At 44.2% G+C, this 23,257-nt stretch overlaps 1 protein-coding gene across 1 annotated transcript in view; it reads right to left on the bottom strand.

The window, feature by feature from the left end:
- LOC124775746 (SET domain-containing protein SmydA-8-like) overlaps positions 1–23,257 on the bottom strand; it is a 69,507-nt gene that overhangs the window by 17,879 nt on the left and 28,371 nt on the right. The window contains exons 3-4 of the mRNA XM_047250576.1: positions 20,667–20,942; positions 11,123–11,293 (exon numbers count right to left, since the gene is read on the bottom strand). Coding sequence (XP_047106532.1) covers positions 11,123–11,293; positions 20,667–20,942 — 447 coding nt within the window. The remainder of the gene's footprint in view (positions 1–11,122; positions 11,294–20,666; positions 20,943–23,257) is intronic.

The following is a 23,257-nucleotide window of genomic DNA, read 5'->3' as shown; positions in this document are numbered from 1 at the left end:
TGCAGACAGTATCCGCACCACTAAATTAACCTGCAAAATTGTAACTTTGTACGACACAATGTGCACGAATTACGACGTCATAAACATTCAGATGTGTCGAAAACTAGCTTTTGCTTAAAACGGAACGCAAATCGCCCACACTATACTCACCCTGTGTTTCACAATGAGAACACTTAGTGACTTCCAACAGAATTTAAACATTATTTCGAACCTTTAAGAAACAACTACTAGTGTATGTACTTAACGTCAGATATTTAACAAATAAATCATTTGCAAAGTAACCAGACGGTTGAAACTGTTATACATTGGAGCTCGATTTTCTAGGGAATTGGATCTGATGTGTTTACTGGTTCATAACAGCCTAAGCAATCCAGAAACCCTATCGGGAAATACAACAACCAACTCGGATTTTTTTTCTTCTAATAGTAAGCGTGTGCCTGGAAATTATAAGGTCGTGGGATCGAATCCCGAATTTTTCATTCTACCCTTACCTAATCTTTACTTCTTAATGATGTGATGGCTCGCCAGGAAACTGGAGGTACCCATTTCTCAGTGCTGGCGTAGCTTGGGGAGCACAAGTCGTCTAAGAGGCGTCCAGTTCAATGACTTGGACAAGGTCGTTGATCAGTACGACATCATCACCACCACCACCACCACCACCACCACCACCACCACCACCATCACCATTATTATTATTATCGATTTGTTGTAAGGAACTGTAAAAGCGTTATCAGGAATATTTTTCAGCGTATTCTAGGCTGTTCGATATCACATAACTCCTGCTAATTCTTGTATGTAAATACGCTCCAGAGTAATTGGACTAGAGACAGTTAGGTAGTAGCGAGTAATATCCCCCTTCACCCTGATAATGACGGATATTTGTCGTGGTATGGGGTCCGCAAGACACAGAATGCGATCCGGACCCATCCACTTCTGAGCATTGATTGGAGCTTCGTCAGTGCGAATACTAACTCTTTACACACAATTTCTGTAAAATTGCTTAACTATTGTAACTGTGTGACTGATTTTTAAAGTTTGTCGGCTTCGTATGTATCTAAGGGATGGCCACACACATGTGACACTACACTGTTGCTGTTATGTGAACTTTCAAAAATTGATTAAATTGAAGACATGAGTATGGTTGATGAAAAGAATAAATGTCTAAAACAATTGTCATTTATTCTTCAGTGCCTGAAGAACAGTTTTAAGTACATGTTATGTTCGATCTCTATGGGATCCAAGTAGTTGCTGATTCTGTCGAGACAAATATGTCGGCTGTAGTGAGAATAAATGTCCTTAATACAAGCTGAGTACTATTCAGTAATTAAAATGATTATTGAACCCTAGCCTAATACTGTGTGTGCCTCGACAGATTCACCCCTGAGCTCAACCAAGAATGTACTGAGTCTCGCTCACCACATCGCTCTTCAAAGACGAAGTTAGGAAAAATCTGTTGTGGATAACTTTTCAAACACACGAACCTATGCAGAAATTGCACAAGCTTTGAGCACCATTTCACTATTCAGAGTTACAATCTGCGTGCGCGAATGTAGAAGATGTTCCTAAATTCCCAAATCCCCGCAGAAATTCTACAATTCCCCAGACTTGTCGCCCGAAAACTTTCAAACTCTGTTACCGCGACAGACACGCCGCCAATCAGCGCACGTCTGTCTCAACGATCTCGCAAAGCGAAGTGATCCAGGCCAACATGGCTGGTGCCCTTATATAGCATCGATTTTTTGCTGCAAAATCTCACAAAATAACAAATAGTGCACGTATTACCATCAAAACTGAATATCTAAACACCTCACATGGTTCGCGCTTGCGCGATGATTCCACTGAGACGTTAAAAAATATTCGATTGCCTTCTTACCAGCAAATCTAACATAATATTATTGCTGGGTGCACTTCAACTTTATACTAAATTTACATTAAACTTACAGTTACTGTAAGTACGAGTAATACACATGAATTAGTACTAGTATTTCACAAGTGATGACATTAGTTTTTTGCTGTGTTGCTTCGGTTTCTGGTTATTTGCATCTTATTCAGTGAAGCGTTCAAAATTTTAAAATTAAGGATTGACTCTACAGATCGTTATTGTAACTTGTTTTCAAATACCGGCCCTACACTTATTTCTGGCAAGTATTTTGTAGTAAAATGTGTTTTAATCCTCAGAATAAACATTCTGATTCATAATCCAAATGTACTACTTTAATAGAAAAGGTAACACATAGCCTACATTCACATCTTCCATCTGAAACGCGTCAGCCAACTGTTTGGCTGATACGCTTCATATTTCTCCGCTGCTGCGCCGATTTATAGAAACCCGTATGATGCTATCATGGGTAACGAGAATAATCGCGAGGATCGATCCGGTAATACGCATCTCATTTTATTTCTTCTGCCTATTTAGTCGCAATTTCTCGACTGAGTTGCACGATTAAGTACAAGAAGTGAAAGAGGCCTTTAATACGTGGTGTGGGAAGCCATTTGTGGACACCGGACGCGTCTCGAGGGACGGACCAACTTCTAAAGGGAGACCGCCCGGGGTAGAGGGCTGTGCCCTGTGTGCGGGCCACAATGTAGAGTCCGTGGCCACGCAAGTCTTTATAATTGCGAACTCTGTCCTGTGCAGCTTGGGGTCACTTTCTAAAAAACGCTGTTGGAAATAATGCAGCACGTCGGGCCAATGCAAAATAAACAACTGTTTTACGAGCTGCTACCGCTCTAAGAGGTGTGTTTTTCGCCGAAAGGCCTTCTACGAAAAGTGGAGGGAGACATGCTGGGCCAAAGATAGCGAGTTGGCCGTTTTCAAGTGGGAAAGGTATGTGGCAGTTATTGTTAATATTTCTCTACGTTTTGTAGGAGAGGAAAAGAGTCGTCCACACGTAAAACCAGCTGAACAACAATATCCTTTCTCTCCCTGCGAGGGAAAGCACCTCATTGGGTAACTTAAAGACATATCGATTTGGCAGGCTACTGAAGTTCTGCTATTTAAAATTTCATTGGGTAATCATTGGCCGGGCTTTCCCATTGTTGAAGGAAGCTTTGCGTGGACTTTTGTGGGAAGTAGGTGGAACACAGAGCGCCCACACGGGGCATTCTGCGGTTGGAGCTCTAGGGGAGATGAGGACGGAAAGCACTTGAAAAAGAGGCAGGGACCTGCCTTCGAGGGTCAGCTCGTCACTTCGTGACTGAGGAAATGCTGCCAGTAGGCGGCAGCGGACACTCCTTCTCCTTCTCTGGTAAAAATACCTTCTAGCGACGGCTATCACGAGAGGAGAATGAGTAGGTTTCCGTTTCGTTTCTTTGAACATTGTCAGATAATACGACTTCATACTGTATTTAGAGTTGAGGGCTCATCCATGTCTGACCGGGTTCAGACATTTGCACGCAAAATCAATATCTTATTTTCTGGTACGATTGGCGCAATTTTTCCGCACCTAAAAGCGATTATGAGTTTGAGGGGATGTAGTGTCCCTTTTGAAATATTAAGGACAGTACGTATGAATTGGCTAAAAAAAGAGACTGTGAATAATATTAAATGGACAGGAACGTCAAATTTATTATGAAAATTTATCAAATTAATTTCAAGGAAATATTATATCGATCGTAATGTAAAAAAAAGACATTATATGTAATAGATGAGATCGTAGTGTATAACGTATAGGCGCAATAATTATGATCTTTGTTCTTACATATAAACTGGAAAAAGACAATGAATTTTTCTTCTGCTGTTATTATAGTCTGCTGTCTGTAAGGCATGATTGCTATTGTATTGGGTAGCATTTGTTCTGTTTCTTCTCTTGCTTAGCGATTAATTAGAGTGTATCCTGTGCATGGTGAAAAAATATATATATATATATATATATAAAAGTGAGTGCATCGTGTCATTTAAAAACTCATACGAGCACCTCTTCATAAAGTGTCAATTAAAAAAGTTGTTTAACACTTTTCAGCTGCTGCGAAGAGAGCAGCGGTGATCTTTGACTGGTAACAATTGGCCGCCATTACGCGGCATATTTAAAATTGCTATTTTGTGCAGATTACTTGAAAACCCAGTGTAGTAAAAATCATTTCAAGTCATTAAATTATTTAAAGTGGAAAAATTCAATAATGTTATTTTGGCAAAAACTAAATATTTTCAGAGATGCAATTATTTCTAGGTCAGTGGGACTTGGCTGGAATACCATTACGCTAAGAGCATTTGAATTAATTTGTAGGGAGCCTGGAGCTCAAGTAAACCATAACTTAACATTTATTTTGACCACATACAAATGAATTTTCTTATTACGGCCTCTATTGTTTTTTACGTAACAGTCAATACTAATAAATCAATATATCAAATAATAAATTACAGTAGAGAGACGTAATAGGGAGGACTTGTTGAGAAGATCGTCACCTTACGTTATCCATTCCTTGTGGTTTGTTTAATAATTTTAAGATGCAGTTCAATTAACTCGATGTTCACTGCTTGTATTTCCGTTTCTTATTTTGTGTTTGTAAATCACATTAATGTGTGCTTCCTGTTGGTGTGTGCTCGCAGAGACACTGACGGAAAAAAATTACAACAGCAAGAAGGAGTTGTGCCATTGCAAGCGTGAAAACCAGGTTTGTTTTAAATACATGCTGCAACGGTCGTGAGAGTTAATTACCTTTGAGACTGGACGAGGTGACTTGATGTTAGTAAAGAATGTCTTTAAGGCAACAATGATGCCATTATCAACACCTCGCTGGGTTTGAACGATGTCGTGTAATAGGGCTAAGACAAACTGGATGTTCCTTCTGCGATATTGCAAAAAGACATGGCAGCAATATAGCCACTGTACTTGATTTCTGGTAGCGGTGGTCACGAGAATGTACGATCGCAAGGAGACCGTTTCTGGACGGTCACTTGGAACTAGTGAGAGGAAAGACCACTGTGCTCGGTGTATGTCTCTGGCGCATCGTACTGAGTCTGTAGTAGACAATATGAGCTGCAATTAACACAACAGTGACACAACTAATTGTCACAAATAGGTTACTTCAACGAAAGATCCGAACCAGACGCAATGTAGCGTGCATTCCTCTTACCCCAAACCGTCGCCTTTGCTACGCCAGTGGTGTCAAGCGAGTGCTCGTTGGAGGGTTGAGAGTGGGTCTGTTGCGTTTTCTGATGAAAGTCGTTCCTGCCTCGGTGCCAGCGATGGCCGTCTGTTGGTTAGGAGGAAGCCACCTAAGTGCCTGCAACCGACGTGTCTGCAACCCAGACACACTGAATCCACACCTGGAGGTGTCTGGCGTGCGGTTCCGTATGACAGCAGGAACACTCTCGTGGTTATCCCACGCACGCCAACTGCAGGTTTATTCTCGTCAGGCTGGTGGTTCGACTTTCGCGCTGCCGTTCGTCTAGAGCGTTCCAGGGGGGTTTTCCTACAGGATAAAGCTCGCCCGCATACCACTGTTGTAATCCAACATGCTCTACAGATTCGATATGTTGCCTTGGCCTGCTCGATCACTAGATGTGTCTCCAACGGAGCACATTTGGGACATCGTTGGTCGACAACTCCAGCGTAATCCACAACCAATATTAACTGTCCGTGTATCGACGGACCAAGTGCTACAGGCATGAAACACCATCCCACGCACTGACATCCGGCACCTGTACGACACAATGCAAGCACGTTTCTGTGCCTGCATTCCGCATTTTGGCGGTTACACCAGTTACTAATGTACCTGCACCTCACATTTGCAATAGCTTTTCTCGTACTTGCATTAACCTGTGAGCTTGCATAGTTAGTCACTTAAATACTTACGTAGACAAACGTATTCCCGAAATTTGATTGCAGTTCATTATTTCCTGGTGTTGGAATTTTTTCGTCAGTGCAAAACCGGGGCTAATGTGGAGCAGTATTATCATTTCAGTAGAAAGATAACCTTCCCCAGTCTGATTTTGTAAGAACCGACAAGCAGAAAACATTTTCGAGGGGTTTTTCCTTTTCTAGTAGTTGATCCATTGCGAGACAAATTAAATTGCGTACTGAGTTTATGTGGAGCAATCTGCTTACCGATCGGTCCAGCCGTTACTGGCTACAGAAACGACCTAAACGTATGTTAGCTCTCGTCTGCGTCTTGCACGTCGTCAGTATCTGAAGTACAGCTGTATCTACAGAGTGGATGTTTAGACGCGTTTCCACATTTCGCCTCTCTCTCTCTTTCTTGGTGGGCCATTGCCCATTCTGTATTTTGAGTGGTATGGGTTTTACTTATGTAGCAGCCGTGAGATGGTTTATGGCCTCTGAGTTTTCGCTATGGCAGCACTCTCACGCCACTTACGGACCTACAACGGCCACTCGAATGGGGAAAAAAACCACTCGCACTAACTCTAGAGTACCTGCTGCCATGTGACAGCCTAGTTCCTTTCGTGAGCCGCAAATTTTCGGATATACCCTTGTATTTAAAATAATTCTACAGCAAGCATAATTTGAAATGGTCTCATACGTATGGAGCAGTTTTACCCCGAATGGTGTCCGTAGTACATTCTACTGCATATCAATAGCACCCTGAAAATTGTTACCCAGTAAGTGCACTTCCCTTAAAAAAGAGCGAGGAAACAGCCTTTTATAAGTGACTGTCTTTCGATAGTGTTCAGCCATTCAAGGACGCCAGCGGAAACCTGAATAGGACCCCAGCAGAGGGATCGAAACGTCGAGCACTGAAGACGTTTGAAGAGGAATATGATGCGGTCTAACGAGTCAAATTTTATCGTCAATAAAAAAGATGGTCAAACTATAAAGAGCATGTGGAGAAGATACTTTGCTGTCTGAAGCCACTTCACTATCCCATTCCTTATGGTGTTGCAGGATGCTTCCCGCAAACATTACATTTACGTATTTAAAGCGCGGGGTAGCTGCGCGGTCTGAGGCGCCTTAAAACGGTCCGCGTGGCTCCCTCCGTCGGAGGTTCGAGCCCTCCCTCGGGCATGGGTGTGTGTGTTGTCCTAACCGTCAGTTAGTTTAAGTTAGATCAAGTAGTGCGTTAAGCTTAAGGACCGATGACCGCAGCAGTTTGGTCCCATAATATCTTACCACAAATTGCCAAAATTTACATACTTAAATCACACACAAAATAAGAATATTTGGCAGCCAAGATCTCGTGTTGTAGTATTTTTTTTCCTTTATTTCCCAATCCCCTATTACGAAAGACTGTCATTTTCCGGTCTGCAATGTACTACGAGGAAAATATTACATGACGGTCCGCACAGCTGTACAACCAGTACACACGTGGGAAAACGACATAATAACCAGATATCGCAATACTTGATTACATCTTTCTGGAATAATATTACTGTGCATGAATCGCACAAACATAACGAGAGAATACTCGACTTATGAAACAAAGGTACCACATTAGCTAGTCAGATATATAAAACACAGTAAATAAACAATCCATAATAAAAAAAAAAATGGTCCAAATGGCTCTGAGCGCTATGGGACTTAACATCTGAGGTCATCAGTCCCCTGGAACTTAGATCTACTTAAACCTAACTAAACTAAGGACATCACACACATCCATGCCCTAGGTAGGATTCGAACCTGCGACCGTAGCGGTCGCGCGGTTCCAGACTGAAGTGCCTACAACCGCTCGGCCTCTCCGGCCGGCCAATCCATAGTACAAACGGCCGTCATGTAGCTACCTCTCTAAGCAGCTAGGCATTTCATGTAGGTACCTCTTCTAGGAGCTAGGCATTTTATCTTCACCATCACAATACACATTTTCGCTAGTGAAATTCGTCATAGATAATCCATCACCATTCGAGAAGAACAGTGATGTACATACCTACAACACTAGAGGGAAAACGACCTTTATTACCAATTGGTAAAACTCTCTGTGGCTCAGAGATGAGTTCAGTATGCAGTAATAAAAATTTTTTATCATTTGCCCAGTAACATTAAATGCCTGAGACGTAGCGAAGCAAGTTTTACATATAATTTAAAATCATTTCTCCTGGACTACTCTTTCTGTTACTGACGAATTCCTGCTTAAAAATCGGCAGCCAGTTAAAAAAAAGGCTTTTTTAAAGTGTAGTTAGGTGAGTAGGAGTAAAATGATAATGTGTTCATTAATCTTAACACTAATAATGTACACATATACTAAGAACTGACTCGTTACACATCATTTCGACAACGATATCGTTAAAATGCTCTATGGAACATGTGGCTAACTGAACTGTGTACCTCAGAATGGAGGCGAGTTCTTTAATGGAGCCATCATAGCTACGTCATTCAGGAAATAATGAGCGGGCAAGCAGCATAAGCGTCGACGGGCGCTTACATGCTTGGTCAATAGGTCGCGTAATTGAGCCATTACATCAGTTATTAAATATTCTTTGGCTGCTCTTTAGCCAAGAGACAGAAGCAGACAGAAAGACATTGAAAACAATATAAACAATATAGAAACAAAAATGACGGAAACATAAGAAAAGAAAACATACAAAGTGGTGGCTGTAAACGGAGGTACAAATCTAAAAAAAGTATTTTACACAAAAAACACACATTGGATTAAAATCCATCAGGCAAAGTACGGCCGGAGCATAAGAAGTCACAGGGCAATTAAAACAGTCACATGACGGATTGTGTAGCATGGAACAATCACGGATGATAAACAGGTCGAACACACAATTAAAACCACATCACTACATGACAGTGTATAACGGCACCGAAACACCACACTAAAGCAACATACTGATAATAAAAACTTGGTAGGATCTTCCGGGGGGGAGGGGGGGGGACAACGGAGAAGGGAAAAGGAGGTGAAGAGGAGAGAAAGGGGGATGAAGTGGGGAGGGGGGAGCGCTGAAGGAGGGCCGGGGAGGGAAGGGATGGGAGAGGAAATCAGCTGAGGAGGGGGTGCAGGGACTCAGGGAGGGAAGGAGGAAAATCTGCTCTGGGAGAAGGAGGTGAATGGAAAAAGGGGGCCCTGGGGAGGGGAGTAATAAGGCCAGGTTACAGTTAGAAGGAAGGGTAGATGTTCAACATCTGGGAGGGGGAGGTGCTGAAAATAGCCCTGATGAAGGAGATGGAGGTTGTGGAGGTGGAGAGAGGGAGGGCTACAGTGATAGAGGTACAGCAATGGGTGAGGTGTGGAGAGAAAGGAGGAAATCAGGGGGTGGGGGAATCAAGCCTGCAGCAAAAAGGAGGAGGTGGGGGAAGGGGATGTCATACAGGAGTTGAGTGGGGGAAGGAAGGTGGATACAGAAGGCAAGGCGGAGTGCGTGGTGTTTGAGGATTTGGAGGGCCTTGTAAAAGCGGGGGGGGGGGGGGGGGGAGGGAGATCCTGGCAATGCTGGCATAACAGAGGATAGGACGGATGAGGGATTTGTAGGTGTGGAGAATGGTGGAAGGTGCAATCCCCATGTCTGGCCAGACAGGAGTTTCAGGAGGCAGAGGCAGGGATGGGCTTTCTGCTGGATGGGCAGAAGATGAGGGGTCCAGGTGAGGTGAATATCGAGGTGAGGCCATGGTATCTCAGGGTGGGGGTGAACTGGATAGGACAACCATAAATGGTGAGGTAGAAATCTTGGAAGGAGTGGGTGGCGCGGCCTACGATGATTGTCTGGGTTTTGGAGGGGTTGATATGAAGAAACCACTGGTTACACCAAGTGGTGAACTGGTGAAGGGGGGTTTGGAGGGTGCATTGGGATGGTTGAAGGGTAGGATAGAGAGCAAGGAAGGCGGTGTCATCAGCATACTGCAGGAGGTGGACAGGAGGGGGTGGCTTGGGCATATCAGCGGTGTACAGGAGATAGAGGAGAGGGGAGAGGAAGGAGCTCTAGGGGGACACCAGCAGTGGGATAAAAGATATGGGATTGGTGTTGTGGAGGGTGACATCGGAAGGATGGTGTCAGAGGAAGCAAGCGACCAGATGAACAACACTGAAAGGCAGGGCATAGGTTTTGAGTGTAAAGAGGAGACCGGGATGCCATACGACGTCGTAGGCATTTTGGAGGTCGAGGGAAACAAAAATGGCAGAGTGATGGGAGTGAAGCTGGAGGGAGAGAAGGTAGACAAGGATAAGGAGTTGGTCTTTGGTGGGGAAGGAGGGTTGGAAGCCACCTGGGTAAGGGGGTGGAGATGGTGTTGATTAAGGCGCTAATGGATACGGCGGGAGAGGATGGGTTCGAAGGATTCAAAGACATTACTGAAGAGGCAGATGAGACGATAGGAAGACTCGATAGAAGGGGGGTTGTTGGATTTGAGGAACAAGAGGACGCGTGAAGTCTTCAACAGGTCGGGGTAGAAACCAGTAGAGAGGATGACGTTGAAAAGATTGGCAAGGACAGTCAGGAACGAGAAGAAGTTTTGCTCGAAGGTGGTAGTAGGTGACACAGTCGTGACCAGGGGCCGCATTCTTTTTGACTGGAGGATAAGTTTACTGTAATGATGTAATGTGCTGTGATTGGAGTGTTGATGTCAGAAGGGGGCAACTGCCCCAAGTACTGGAGACTAGGAGCAAGTGGTGTGACCGAGGTATCGGCACATTCCATGATGGTGTGGAAAAGAGAATAATCAAAGTGGGGTTCATCAGGGACGGAGAAGACCTCGGAAAGCTGGGGAGCAAAGTGGTTGGCCTTACTGAGGTTGTCGGGAAGAGGACAGTCGCTATGGAGAAGACGATAATGGGTGTGGAATGGGAACCAGTAAGGCGATAGAAAGAGTCGTGTGCAGGTCTGGCGCCAGTCCAGGCGTTTCTGTGCTGTAATAAGGTTCCATACGTGTCGCTGTATTTGCCAGTGGCGTTGGAGTGTATCTCCCTGTCACGAGTGCGCAGGAAGGAGCGATAGAGGCGGTGGGATTCGCGGAGGAGGAGAACAGCCCGCAGAGGGAGAATGGGACGGTGGGCGTGGATGGTTTTAATTGGAACATGGGCCTCTACCCTGAGCAACATGTGCAACTTGTGTGTACCACATACAACTACAGTATGCATACGGGAAGGCTCTCAAATTAACGCACGTTGTTGGTAACGAGTTTCTCAACTGGCCGGCAGTGTGAGAGCAGCCGTCTCTATCTACAAGCAGTGTTGACATCCTCCATGCCGAAGCAAGTAAAGCAAGCGTGTGCTGAGCTCACTGTGCGGTTACCTCTCGGTGAGCGTGCCGAGGCAGCGCATGGCGCTGAGGTGTGTGCCCAGCTCGGTGGGGTCGGCGCAGCGCGGGCAGCGGCACTCGAAGTACTTGGTGGCGCGCAGGTGCTCGCGCCGCGCCTGCGTGCCCCACAGCGCGTGCGTGTACATCGTCGAGATGTGCTCACCCCTGCGGAGAACAATACACACCATTACCTCACACTCAAAAGACTTTGTGTCATACGGTGTGTGTGTGTGTGTGTGTGTGTGTGTGTGTGTGTGTGTGTGCGGGCGCATATGTTGCATATGTTCCAGCATGGTTCTGAACAGCTGGAAAAATCTCAAACTTATACGCATTTCACTTAGTATCATGCAACTATGCAACTTAGTACATGGGAAGACTCAGCTGCCATTACTATTCGTAAGTAGTCGGTGGGAAAGTGGGGCCATTCAAGCATAACCTATAGTAATTTGAATAAAATTTGTTACACACAAGGTGTCATATCTGTCTTGATCAACCCAAAAGACTTTTGTCCAAGACTGGAATAAAAAATGTCACAAGCAAATGATAGCATGGTTGCTTTTCCTGCACTTTTATTTGATATGAAAATATAACCAGCAGAAAGTCTTTGTTTGGATGGCACCCTGTACGTTTTTATTCGGTAATCCTCTTCCTCTCCTCAAGACCTGATCAAAAATGTATGCCTGTGTACCACTCAGGTAAACATTGTGTTATTAAAACGTAGCACAAAATCGATTTTGACCCTCCTGTATCTCCTGCACCAGCCCGCAGTGCGGGTACCCAGGATAACGTAACTAGTCCGCCTGTGAGATTGGACAGTAAACAGATGAAAATACAAGTAAAATACGCACTAGTCATTCAGTCAACCGCTTTCAGTTGAACGTTTGCGTGAGTACACTGTACACCAGCGAAGAGATATCAAAATGCTACTCACCCACGGTTATGGGGCTATCACTCACTGACGAGTATGATTGTCTTCTTCGAAACTCAATATCTAGGGGAGCTTTAGCGACTGCAGAGGCCAATGCTGGAGCTATAGATTTTTCCACACTGTTGGGACACGTTCGTTCTGGTAGCGACTGGCTGTGTGCCGTTGCTTGTATCCCAGCACTACGCTTATCAGTTTCTGTTTTCCGCCTCAGCTGCTTGAAGTATTGAATTCCTTCCCAAACGTTACGACGCCATACTGAATGATAAAGTTCCACGAACGCGAGGGTCTTCATGTAATTCCTACCAATTCATCTGACATATGCCCTATCGAACACACTGGGATCGTGGTTTTTCTACAGGCATTTTGGAATCGGCACCGACTTGTCTACGTGATCAGTTGGGAGGTGATTGACTGGTCATGTTAAAAGGTGTCTCGATCATAAATGCTACGACGCTTCGCCACCAACCGAATCTAGGTGTTTCCAAACTAATCGTGTGTGCATACACACATAGTATGTATATATTTTTGATGGACAGGATTATCGAGCCGTTGTCAGCTAGCGAAAATACCATCATTAGAGGTCTTGCCTCTGCTGTATCTCTGTACGTTGTCACCTAGCAACGAGTGCTGTAGTGTTCTGCTGGAGTCCGTGGGTGCGCCGCCTGCCCGATTTAAGAGCGATAGTCTGTGGTCTCGCTCTCGTTGTGTTCCTTGCTTAATGGCTTTAAGTCTTACTAGCTACAAAAATGCTTCCAACCGTGATTCAAATTCTTTGATGGTGAAAGCGCCCTTGATATATTGCATTGAGGAGACCTTGGCCTGAATGTTTTCCACCTTCCGGTCCGTCGGAGGAGACGCACTTGGTATACTGCATCTGAGGAGACTTCGGTCTGAAATGCTGTAGTATGAAGGATCAGGTTAGTGGCAGACCGATGGCAACGAAATCTAGCAGTTGTCTAGTTAGTTCACTGAACTGCGAGCAGAGAAACGAAGAAACTTTAACCCGGTGAAAAACATGCTAAAATAAAACGCTTTCACTTTCGTCGTATACGACACTCGAAGTGATTTGTGTGTTTTCAGTTATAGTCGTTGTTAAATGAACGTTGGTTAACTTTTACTTAACTAGTGAAGCTCTTTCAGTGTCATGGCAGTGCATTTGACTCAGGTTGTGCTTCGATATCGACATTAATAACTGCCTGTTCTATGACCCTTAAACTTTAATCTTTTACTTAATATTATCAGCCTTTATCGATTTATATACGTATATTTAGAATTCTTAAAGTTCTTCTTGCATTTATAGCTAAGCTCTGTTAAGGATGTTTTATGAGTAGCCTGGAATTCTCTGCTTTCATATTTTCGTCACTGTACATGTTTCATATATTTTCATGTTTTAGGAGAGTTTTTCCCAAAGGCTTTACTAAACATGTACGGCCTGCTTAACGCCCTGTAAAAAATTGCATAATTACATTTTACCGTCAACGCTCGTAATTTGAGTTTTACTCACTGTCTTTAATTGTATTTCAATTAATTCAGATCTAAATTGGCACTTAATACATCACTGAGGCAACCATAAACATAATAACTGGGACCTAAAAATTATCCTTGACTTATTCGCTGATTCTGTTTTCAATGAAAAATTTAAATTATTGAAAGATCTCAAGCATTTCTTAACTATTACTTTCAGAATACCAACGGCCCTAGTTTGCTTGGAAACAATTCGTCTGATTAATTCTGTGACTGCATTAATTTTGACATTAACTGCATGAATATTAAAGTTTGAAAAGACGATCGGACTTATGAGTAAAGCAAAGTGACTGCAGGTTCTGTCGTATTTAATGAATGAAAATTTATACTGCCGTAATTGTCAACTGGAATTAAACACTGGACCCAAATGAAAAGCTTCCGTATTTAATTATTCTGCATTATGTAATAGTTCTGAACTTTCATCTTTAAATAATTGGAAAGAAAACTCTGCAGGATAAAATCAGGTTATAATTAAAATTTTTCACTTTAACTGTTCCATACAACTATCTACAAAATACAACGCGACGACTTATATTAAAACTCATCAGATCAGCTGCGCGGGGTAGCCTTGCGATCTAGGGCGTCTTGTCACCGTCCGCGCGGCTACCACCGTCGGAGGTTCGAGTCCTCCCTCGGGCATGAGTGTGTGTGTAGTCCTTAGCGTAAGTTAGTTTAAGTTAGATTAAGTAGTGTGTAAGCTTAGGGACCGATGACCTCAGCAGTTTCGTCCCTTAAGACCTTACCACAAATAATAAAATTATAAACAGCCGACCAGTTGCAATGGATAAAGAATTTCTTTAGCTAGGTTTCGACAAATATAAATTTGTCTTCTTCAGAAGGTAACAATTTTACATTAGTAAGGACTAAGAATTTCTTTATCCATTGGAACTGGTCGGCTGTTTATAATTTTATTACGTGAAACAGTTGCTGTTGTGCAGCTATGTTTAAAATCTTACCACAAGCTTCAAATTTTTTCATCAGATCAGCGAATGCGATTGAAACTGGAATGACCTATTTGCTCATTGTTTGTTCCCTTTATAAAAATGTAAACGTGAGAACCTTTGTCCTCTTATTTTAGAATAATGGTAGTACAATGTTTCGATGGTCGCTGCTTTTTATACAGACGATAAATATTTCAGATGTTAATTATTATTTAATTTCGTTTTAATTAAAATAATGATGTCTTGTATAAAAAGGGACGAAAGTCTTTAAATATGGCTGTGACGTCATAACATGATCTTAGCAAGTACTGCAAACGTCAAGAGTTGGTGACGGAGGCCAGCTAGTTATTGTAAATTGGGTGCATCAGTGCACGTTTCTTTTCTAAATTCTTTTAGTGCTGATGGTGCACGTGATTCAGTTTGACCTACTTATGTTAAGCCTGATGGCATTAAAATTGTGCAGATTTATTTTTTCCATTAACCGCAGCAGTGACGTCGAGCCAAATAAAATGATTTTGGTTTTTTAGTTTCTTTTTTCCTATTGGCAGTTTCCACACCCAGTTCCAACCCCTCTGTCTTAGTAGTTATCTCACCAACAAAATATACTATGGAACGTCCTGGCAGATTAAAACTTTGTGCAGGACTGAGGCTCGAACTGGGGACCTTTGCCTTTCGCGGGCAAGGACTTCACCAACTCCTTACTTTTTTTATGTGTATATATTATGCTCTACCACTTTCTTTCGGCCCCTGGACAGGAAAGGGAGAGTACGAAAAAAATCTACTTGCCACCGCCACTTGCGTCTTAACAAAATAAAAAAATAAAAATGCACGTCCTCAGGCGTTGGCTTCTACCTACTCCTATCCCAAAACAACTAACGTATTACTACTACAGGGGTGTAGGAAAGGAAGAAAGCAGGGGGGAAGAATATACAGAGACGAAAATGAAAGCAGTTGAGTAGGGGCTTTTCTTTTTCTCTTTAGTTTATTTTATTTCTTTTTTGCTTTTTTGTATGTTCATTTTTTAATTTTCTTTTATTTATTTACTTTTACTGTTTTGGTTTTTTATTATTATTTTTATTAAATTAGTCTACGTACCAGAATCCCAGGAGTCGCTAGCGCCTTCCGATTGGTGGAACATCCAAACGTGCCTTCTCGAAATTTTAATGGAGATTCCGTTTGTAGTGTGTTCAGAACATCATGTCGGCAAAAAGCATCTGCATCTCATGGCTTGGACGTTCCAGACGGAAGGCGGGTCATGAAAGGCGCTCCTTAGAAAATGGGAAAAGAACTGCTTGCATCTGGGGTTGCGAACAAGTGCACAGTTGTCGATCGTTCAGGTACGTCCAATAACCTAGTTCTGATTTGTCGTCGGGGCGAAAAAGGTAACGGACCGTATGACGGCGTATGCAATTCACAGCGTTAGTTTTTGTTACGGGGTAATGAAACACATTCGGGAATAAAAGCGTCAAGAAAGTGATCTGAGCAGGTGTCTACCGGGTAAGGAAAGCCAAGATACACTGCGCGAGCTTCCAGACGTCAGACGACGGACCACATGAGAATCGATGAGCGTCTGTGTCCCCTACACCACAGAGAACGCAGAGGGGTGTGTCAGCGAGGCGGATGCGGTGCAAACGAAACTGGTGACCTGTTTGCCATTACCGGTGATATGCCAGGTGGACTGGGCGCTGGTGTCGAGATTTATTTATTTTATTTAGCGTATGGCTATAGATGCAACATTAATACACCAAGTGTTAGACATTAAAATCTTATAACAATCATGAATATAATTTATGTTTATATTGGTAAGTTAAAAGGTTATATCGAGGTTTGAGATCCATTCTAGCGCCGATGGGGATGCCTCCAGGAAGTCGGACCAGTTCCCTGCATACGCTCGCAAGGAGCATTCACCATGGATGTGTTGGATCGTCTGTCTAGGGGCACCGCAGTCGCATTCTGGTGACATCGCTCTTCCCCATTTGTGTAGTGAATCCGCACACCTGCCATGTCCAGTACGTATTCGATTTAATGCGGACAATGTTTTCCGTGTTAGTTCCATTCCAGAGATGTTGCAGTTATAGCTCTCAAACCAGGTCTGTAGTTGGTCATTTGTCTTTTGGTTCCAATCTAGTCTCCATTGTTTCATGTGGTCATAGTTATTATTTTGAAGCTGCTCAGCTGTGCGTATGGGTGGCTTTCTTGATTTCAATCGAGTGTGTCGCAGTTGTGAGAATTCTTCTTTAATTGGTAGTTCTGGTTTTGTCTCAATCTTTCTGAATTCGTGCAGTAGGGCCGCTTTTCTACGCAGGTCCGGGGGCAGGATATTACATAGCACCGGTAGCCAGTACGTGGGCGTTGATTTAACGGTTCCAGAAATCAACCTCATTGTGTTATTTAATTGCTTGTCAATAAGTTTGGTGTGACAGCTATTAATCCAGACTGGAGCGCAGTACTCAGCCACAGAGAACACTAAGGCGATAGATGAGGTGCGTAATGTTTTTGCGTTAGCTCCCCAAGTGGTACCGCTAAATTCTTGAATGATGTTATTCCGTGTTCCAATTTTTGCAGTGGTGTTCTCCAGATGTTTTCGGTAAGAAAGAGTGCGATCCAATGTTATACCTAAGTACTTTGGAAACTTATTATGTTTGAGGTTGGTGTTTCCGAGTTTTATGTTAATAATTTCATTTGCCATTTTGTTATTAAGATGAAATGTAGATACTTCAGTTTTGTTAGGGTTTGGCTTGAGTCTCCATTTCTTGAAATAATTGTATAGTATTTCGACGTCATTATTAAGGACTTCCTCTGTATTCAAGAGATACTTGTCTCTGGTAGCCAGTGCTATGTCATCCACATAGCAAAATTTTCTTGACTTTGTGTTTGGGAGATCTGCTATATAGAGGTTAAACAGAAGAGGGGCCAATACGGAGCCTTGCGGAAGCCCGTTGTTAATAAGTTTTGTTTTGCTTGTCTTTCCGTTTAGGGTGACCTGGAAGGTTATGTTACTCAGCATATTATGTATTAAGGATGTTAAAATCTGGCAAGGAATCACTCTTAAGAATTTGTAAATTATTCCATCTCTCCAAATAGTATCATATGCAGATGTTAAGTCTAGAAATACAGCACTTGTTTTCAATTTCTGTTGAAAGCCAGCCTCTATGTAGGATGTTAATGCCAGAACTTGGTCACAGCAACTACGGCAAGGTCTGAAGCCTGCCTGTTCTATAGGTAAGTTCTCCATAACGATGCCAAAAATTCGATTATGGACAAGTCGTTCGAGAAGTTTGTATGTACAGCTAAGAAGTGCTATTGGTCTGTAGCTTAGCGGTTGGTCTGCTGGTTTCCCTGGTTTCAGCAAAGCTATTATTCTTGCCTTTTTGAATTCTCTAGGGAGATGGTTTGTAGTCAAAATGTTCGAAAAGAAATTTGCCAGCCATTTGACTACGTTCTTTCCAGCGTAGGTTAGAAATTTTGGATGTATGTTGTCAAAACCTGGGGCTTTGCCCGGTTTCATATCCTTGAGGGCAGTAATGACATCATCCTCAGTGAATGGTCTGGAAAGCTCTGATATATTTGAAGTATTCTTTTTTAGTGTTCTGAGTTCGCGCTTAATCATCCTGGTATGTGGTTTGTCTCTCGGAGCTCTTGACATTTCGACAATGTTATTTGCAATTTTCTCTGGTGTTATGGTTGGATTTTTCTGGGCTGGTCTTGTCGTACCTCCGAGTTCACGTAACAAACTCCATGCCTTCCTGCTTGATTGAGTGAAATTCATTCTTTCAGTTGCTTCAGTCCATCGTTGTCTTCTTGCGGAATCTAGATTGTGGAGGAGGTCATCAGCTATTTCTTGGTCACCACTACTAGTAAAATCCTCATATAGCTGATGGCATTTTGCATCCCATCCTGGGATGTATTCTTTTCGAAACCCCCTAGGAATGTGTGTTTTTAGCTGTGGTAATTATAGCTTTCCTGAAACGATCGTAGCATTTAGGTAGTGACGGTATAAACCGGATGCATTTATCAAGGTCCGCTGAATACTTCTCCCAGTCAGCTTTTTGGAAATTCCATCTAGGTCGAGGGAAGGACCGTATCAGGGGTATAGTGACACCGATGTCTAAAATAACAGGCCTATGCTGGCTGTGTGGGAAATCTGTGGCAATCCTATGTATAGGCCCTGGTTTTCCCTCGTTATCGGTAGTTACAAAGCAGAGGTCCGGATTGTAGTCCCTGCGCCAGGCGGTCGAGTGGAATGTGCCCCTCTCCTTGGCATCGAAGATAAGATGTAGATTGTTCTCGTTGGCCCATTCCACCAGCGCTTCTAAGTGTTCATTATTTTGGGTGTATCGCCACATTTCATGATGGCTATTAAAATCACCGGCACATATCGTTGGGTGTTCATGTGCGGGTAGTACAATACTTGGCCAGATTTGGTTTGGTGGTTTGTAGACATTTATAAGTCTTATGTTGTCTACTTTTATATCAACAACATGGATGTTGTTTTCTGTGCTTGTGGACAGCAGGTGTGCATGTTGAATATCGGATCGGGCATATGTGGCGGTGCCATAGGCGTGATGATATGTTGCGCCTATTTGTTGGGAGCCTTGAATACGTCCTCTTCTTTGTAAGTCTTCCTGCGAGTCGGTATGTGTTTCCTGAAGGAGTACCACATCGATGCTATTGTCCAATAGAAACTTTGAAAGATATTCAGATTTGGATCGGCTAATTCCCTCAATATTTAGCTAGCAGATCCGGACTTATGGTCGCAATCTTCTAGTCGGATGGTTCCCAAAGGAATCGTTCGTTTGGTCGCTTCGTTGCATGTTTGAATTACCAGACGCGGCTAAATAGTCTACAAACTTGGCTACCAGACTATCCTTTGGGATCTCCTGGTAATTCAAACATGGTGTCGAGATAACCTGCATGCACCGATTTCCACACACGACGCCATATGATCTGGGGTACTTGTGTTCGATGGCGTCGGGGTTTCGACACATGTGTAATGTGTTGTGTACAGTCTTTGTCTGGATTATACGTGGAAGGGGTAAGGAGTAGAGGATGCAGCTTAATTCAAGAAAGAAGTGCCGAAAGTGATAATAGGGGGGTGGAATGTCTGCTAACGTGACTGGGGCTGACATAGAGACTGGCGCGTATTCATGTAAAAGCAGTCCGGTCAGGTTCGTCGGGCAGCGACGCCAGCCTTTCAGTTGGGAGCTAACAAAAAGTGCCGTAACTCTGTCTTGCACATGGAATAAGTCCACTCCACCACGTTCCCGCGGGAGGGCAAGGGAGGAATATTGAACTTTAAATAACATCCCGGTGCAGACAAAGGACCCCATCGCCATCAACATACGACGTGCGAGGGTAATCGGAACCGAGAACACTTGTGCCACATGGGGGTGAGTAAGGTGTGGTAAATGTCGAGGTATCTAAGCCGATGGTCCACAAGGCCAGCCCTTTCCAACTGAGCCACCCAAGTACGCCTCGCAGCTTTCATTCCGCCAGTTCCACAATGCCTGCAGGAGAGCTTCTGTGAAGTTCGGAAGGTAGGAGAAAGACGCACTGGCGGAATTGAAGCTGCGAGGACGGATCGTAAGTCGTACTTGGGTGCTGAGTTGGTAGAGCACTTGCCCGCCAAAAGCATAGGTCCCGAGTACGGCTCTCGGTCCGGCATACAGTTTTAATCTGCCAGGGAGTTTCATAAGAGCGCACTCTCTCCTACAGAGTGAAAATTTCATTCTGCAAATAAATTATTCTAATTCCAACTATAGATTTAGTTGTTTTCCCGTAGCTGTAAGGCACATCTAAGGAATGGGTTGGCTCTGAGCACTATGGGACTTAGCTTCTGAGGTCATCAGTCCCCTAGAACTTAGAACTACTTAAAGCTAACTAACCTAAGGACATCACACACATCCAAGCCCGAGGCAGGATTCGAACCTGCGACCGTAGCCGTCGCGCGGTACCAGACTGTAGCGCCTAGAACCGCTCGGCCACCCCGGCTGGCTAAGGAATGGGAATCGGCTTCCCAGTGTCCCTAAACGGGACTTGGTGTGCAGTAGTTCCAACCCCTAATGTCGAGGATGACCCACCTGAGCCACCTGGGTGGAGAATGAAATAAACGAAAGTATGGAAGGAGTGTGGTGAGGAGCGGTACCTGGATATGAGCTTGGCGGCGCGAACGGTGAGCCGGCAGCCGCGCTGGAAGTCGAAGGTGTGCCTGGTGTTGGGCACGCAGCTGTGCTCGAGCAGGTAGGCGGTGGGGTAGAGCGCGCTGGCCTCGCCGCCGCCGGGCAGCGTGATGTCGAGCGCGTTCACGTCCAGCACGCCGCACACGCGCCGGATCGCCGCGTCGCTCGCGTCCTCCACAGCCTCACCCGCCTCGCCGCACAGCACCTTCTTCCGCAGGAAGTCAGACACCTCGCCAGACTCCCTGCGCAACAGACCCGTATTTAGGGCTGTCCTCTTCATCGTAAATCTCAGTCTTTGGATTGGGGCCGACTAGGGTGACGGTCCCCTTACATTTGGCGCCCTAGTGCATTTTTTTTTTTTTAAGAAAAATGCTACACCCGCCCCGGACGCGCCTCGCTTGGAGCCTAGGTACCTCACGACTCACCAAGCGACTACCCACCTAAACAAGCAGCTGTCAACTTACGAGACTAGCAGCACCGAGCTCCAGGTGACTAAGCTATACCGTTTGGCCGAGACCTACGACAAAGACAGGCCGCGGCGCGTACGTCACGAAGGTAGTCTTGCACTCGCTCGCTCGCTCAAATCAGCAGACGAACTACGTTTCTACACCTGTCAACTCGTAACTAGGCATGTCCGTACAAACGAAAACTGAATCTTCTACTGGAATCCGCTATTATGGAATCTTACTGTTATTAGTCCTATAATGATGGGAAGTCCATGGGCGTACTTATAATTTGTTACGGCTGTACTGGCGTACAATAAAATAAAATCATGCTAAAATGATTATCAGTTGCATAAAGCACCACTTCCAGCGTGTAATGAGTACTGTTAAGCAGAAGAGACTAAATGCTATGAACAAGCCGTTATACCATTTATATCGAATATTGATCTTAAATTAAATTTTGGTGTAGTACTGTTAAACAGATTCCAGTTAGAGATGCAATTCTCGTTAGTACTTACACGCCCAGCTGCGAGTTAACGGGTTTAGAAACGCATTTTGTCTGCTGAGGTGAGCGAGCGAACGAGCGAGTTCCCTGCTACCTTGGTGACGTACGCGCCGCGGCCTGTCTTTCTCGTGGACCTCGGCTCGGCGCGTCGCTAGACGAACGGTGGTGTTGGTTCATCCTGGCATGTCGCCTAGTAGCTTCACCTGACAAATGCTGCAGATTATATCATTTCGTTTGCTTCTTCTCTACCATGGATGATGAAACAGTAATATCGGCAGTTTTCAAACAACTCACTGACGTTTTGCAACAATTACCTTTTCTATTTTGCTTCACAGTATAAGATTTTGTACAGACGGCTCCTCAGCCATATATGGAACCCAACTCTGAAACAATCGCCAATTGCTCCAGTATTTAATTTTTGATTTTTCTCTCAAGATCCAAGAATTGGGTGCCTATGCTTGTAGATATAGTGGAACGCCTTTTCTACTTTGTGCCTCTGCTATGTTAACTGTCTGAGGAACGTCTGGCATCTCCGGATACTGAAGGTCTTAAAACAGCGTAGCACTTTCATCTGTTGTTGGCAAGCTTCCTCTTTGTAAAATTCTAGAATCTCAATGTTCGGGAGTCATTTAGTATTTTCTTTTTAAATTGAAACCGTTCAAAAAAGTGCGTAGATCTTGCGGCAATATCACCTTCTCCGACTGCACTTCTTGGAGATATACGCGGGGTGATATACTTGCTCTGTAATTAGTATGTTGTTCCTATTTTTTTTCTGTAATATCCATGAGAAGGTGGTCTACCGACTTCACTTTGCACCAAAAAATGTGTCTTGCAACTCCCGAAGTTGTTTGTACATTTTCAATGGACCACGTTCACTTCTCTCACAATTAATACCATATACCCAGCATGATGGTAGTTTCCGCAACAGTTCATATATTTTCTGCTCGAAGCATTTTCTGATCCAGCATTGGAAGAGACTTTTCCACAGTGCGAGCGAGCAACACGCCTGTGGCAACTGGCTCCGGATAGCCACCAAGTACCCAAGCACTTGGCACCAGGCGAGTAGCGAGATACCTAGTTGCCAAGCGAGGGGCGTTCTGTGTGGCCGTAGCCTAAGAAATGAAGCTAGGGAGACCTGGAAAAACGTTGTTGAGCGACAGGATTAGGGTTTAATAGTGGTATAAACATATACGTAAGGATCGATTTCTCCCCCGGGTTGGCTTCTCTGGCACAAGGAGTTACATGTCCCGATCGTAGGGTGGGGGCACGCGCTGCGGTCTGCAGTAATTTTAAGCGGAAAGCGTACGCTGATCAGTGAAGGAAACCTGCCTTTGTATGGGTCACGTGCTAGTTTCCACTCCCTAGACTAGGCTTGCTCACACCGCGCTTGGTACACGAGTGGCGAGCGGGCAGGGTAGCCGCGTGTTGTTGTCAGTCTTCACTGCGTAAACAAGCCTGTTTGTTCGCTGCGGTGACATAATGGCTCTGAACACTATGGGACTTAACGTCTATGGTCATCGGTCCCCTAGAACTTATAACTACTTAAACCTAACTAACGTAAGGACATCACACACATCCATGCCCGAGGCAGGATTCGAACCTGCGACCG

Source organism: Schistocerca piceifrons, chromosome 2 (assembly GCF_021461385.2).
Source record: "Schistocerca piceifrons isolate TAMUIC-IGC-003096 chromosome 2, iqSchPice1.1, whole genome shotgun sequence".
NCBI lineage: Eukaryota > Metazoa > Arthropoda > Insecta > Orthoptera > Acrididae > Schistocerca > Schistocerca piceifrons.
This window is presented reverse-complemented; position numbering and strand designations above follow the sequence as displayed.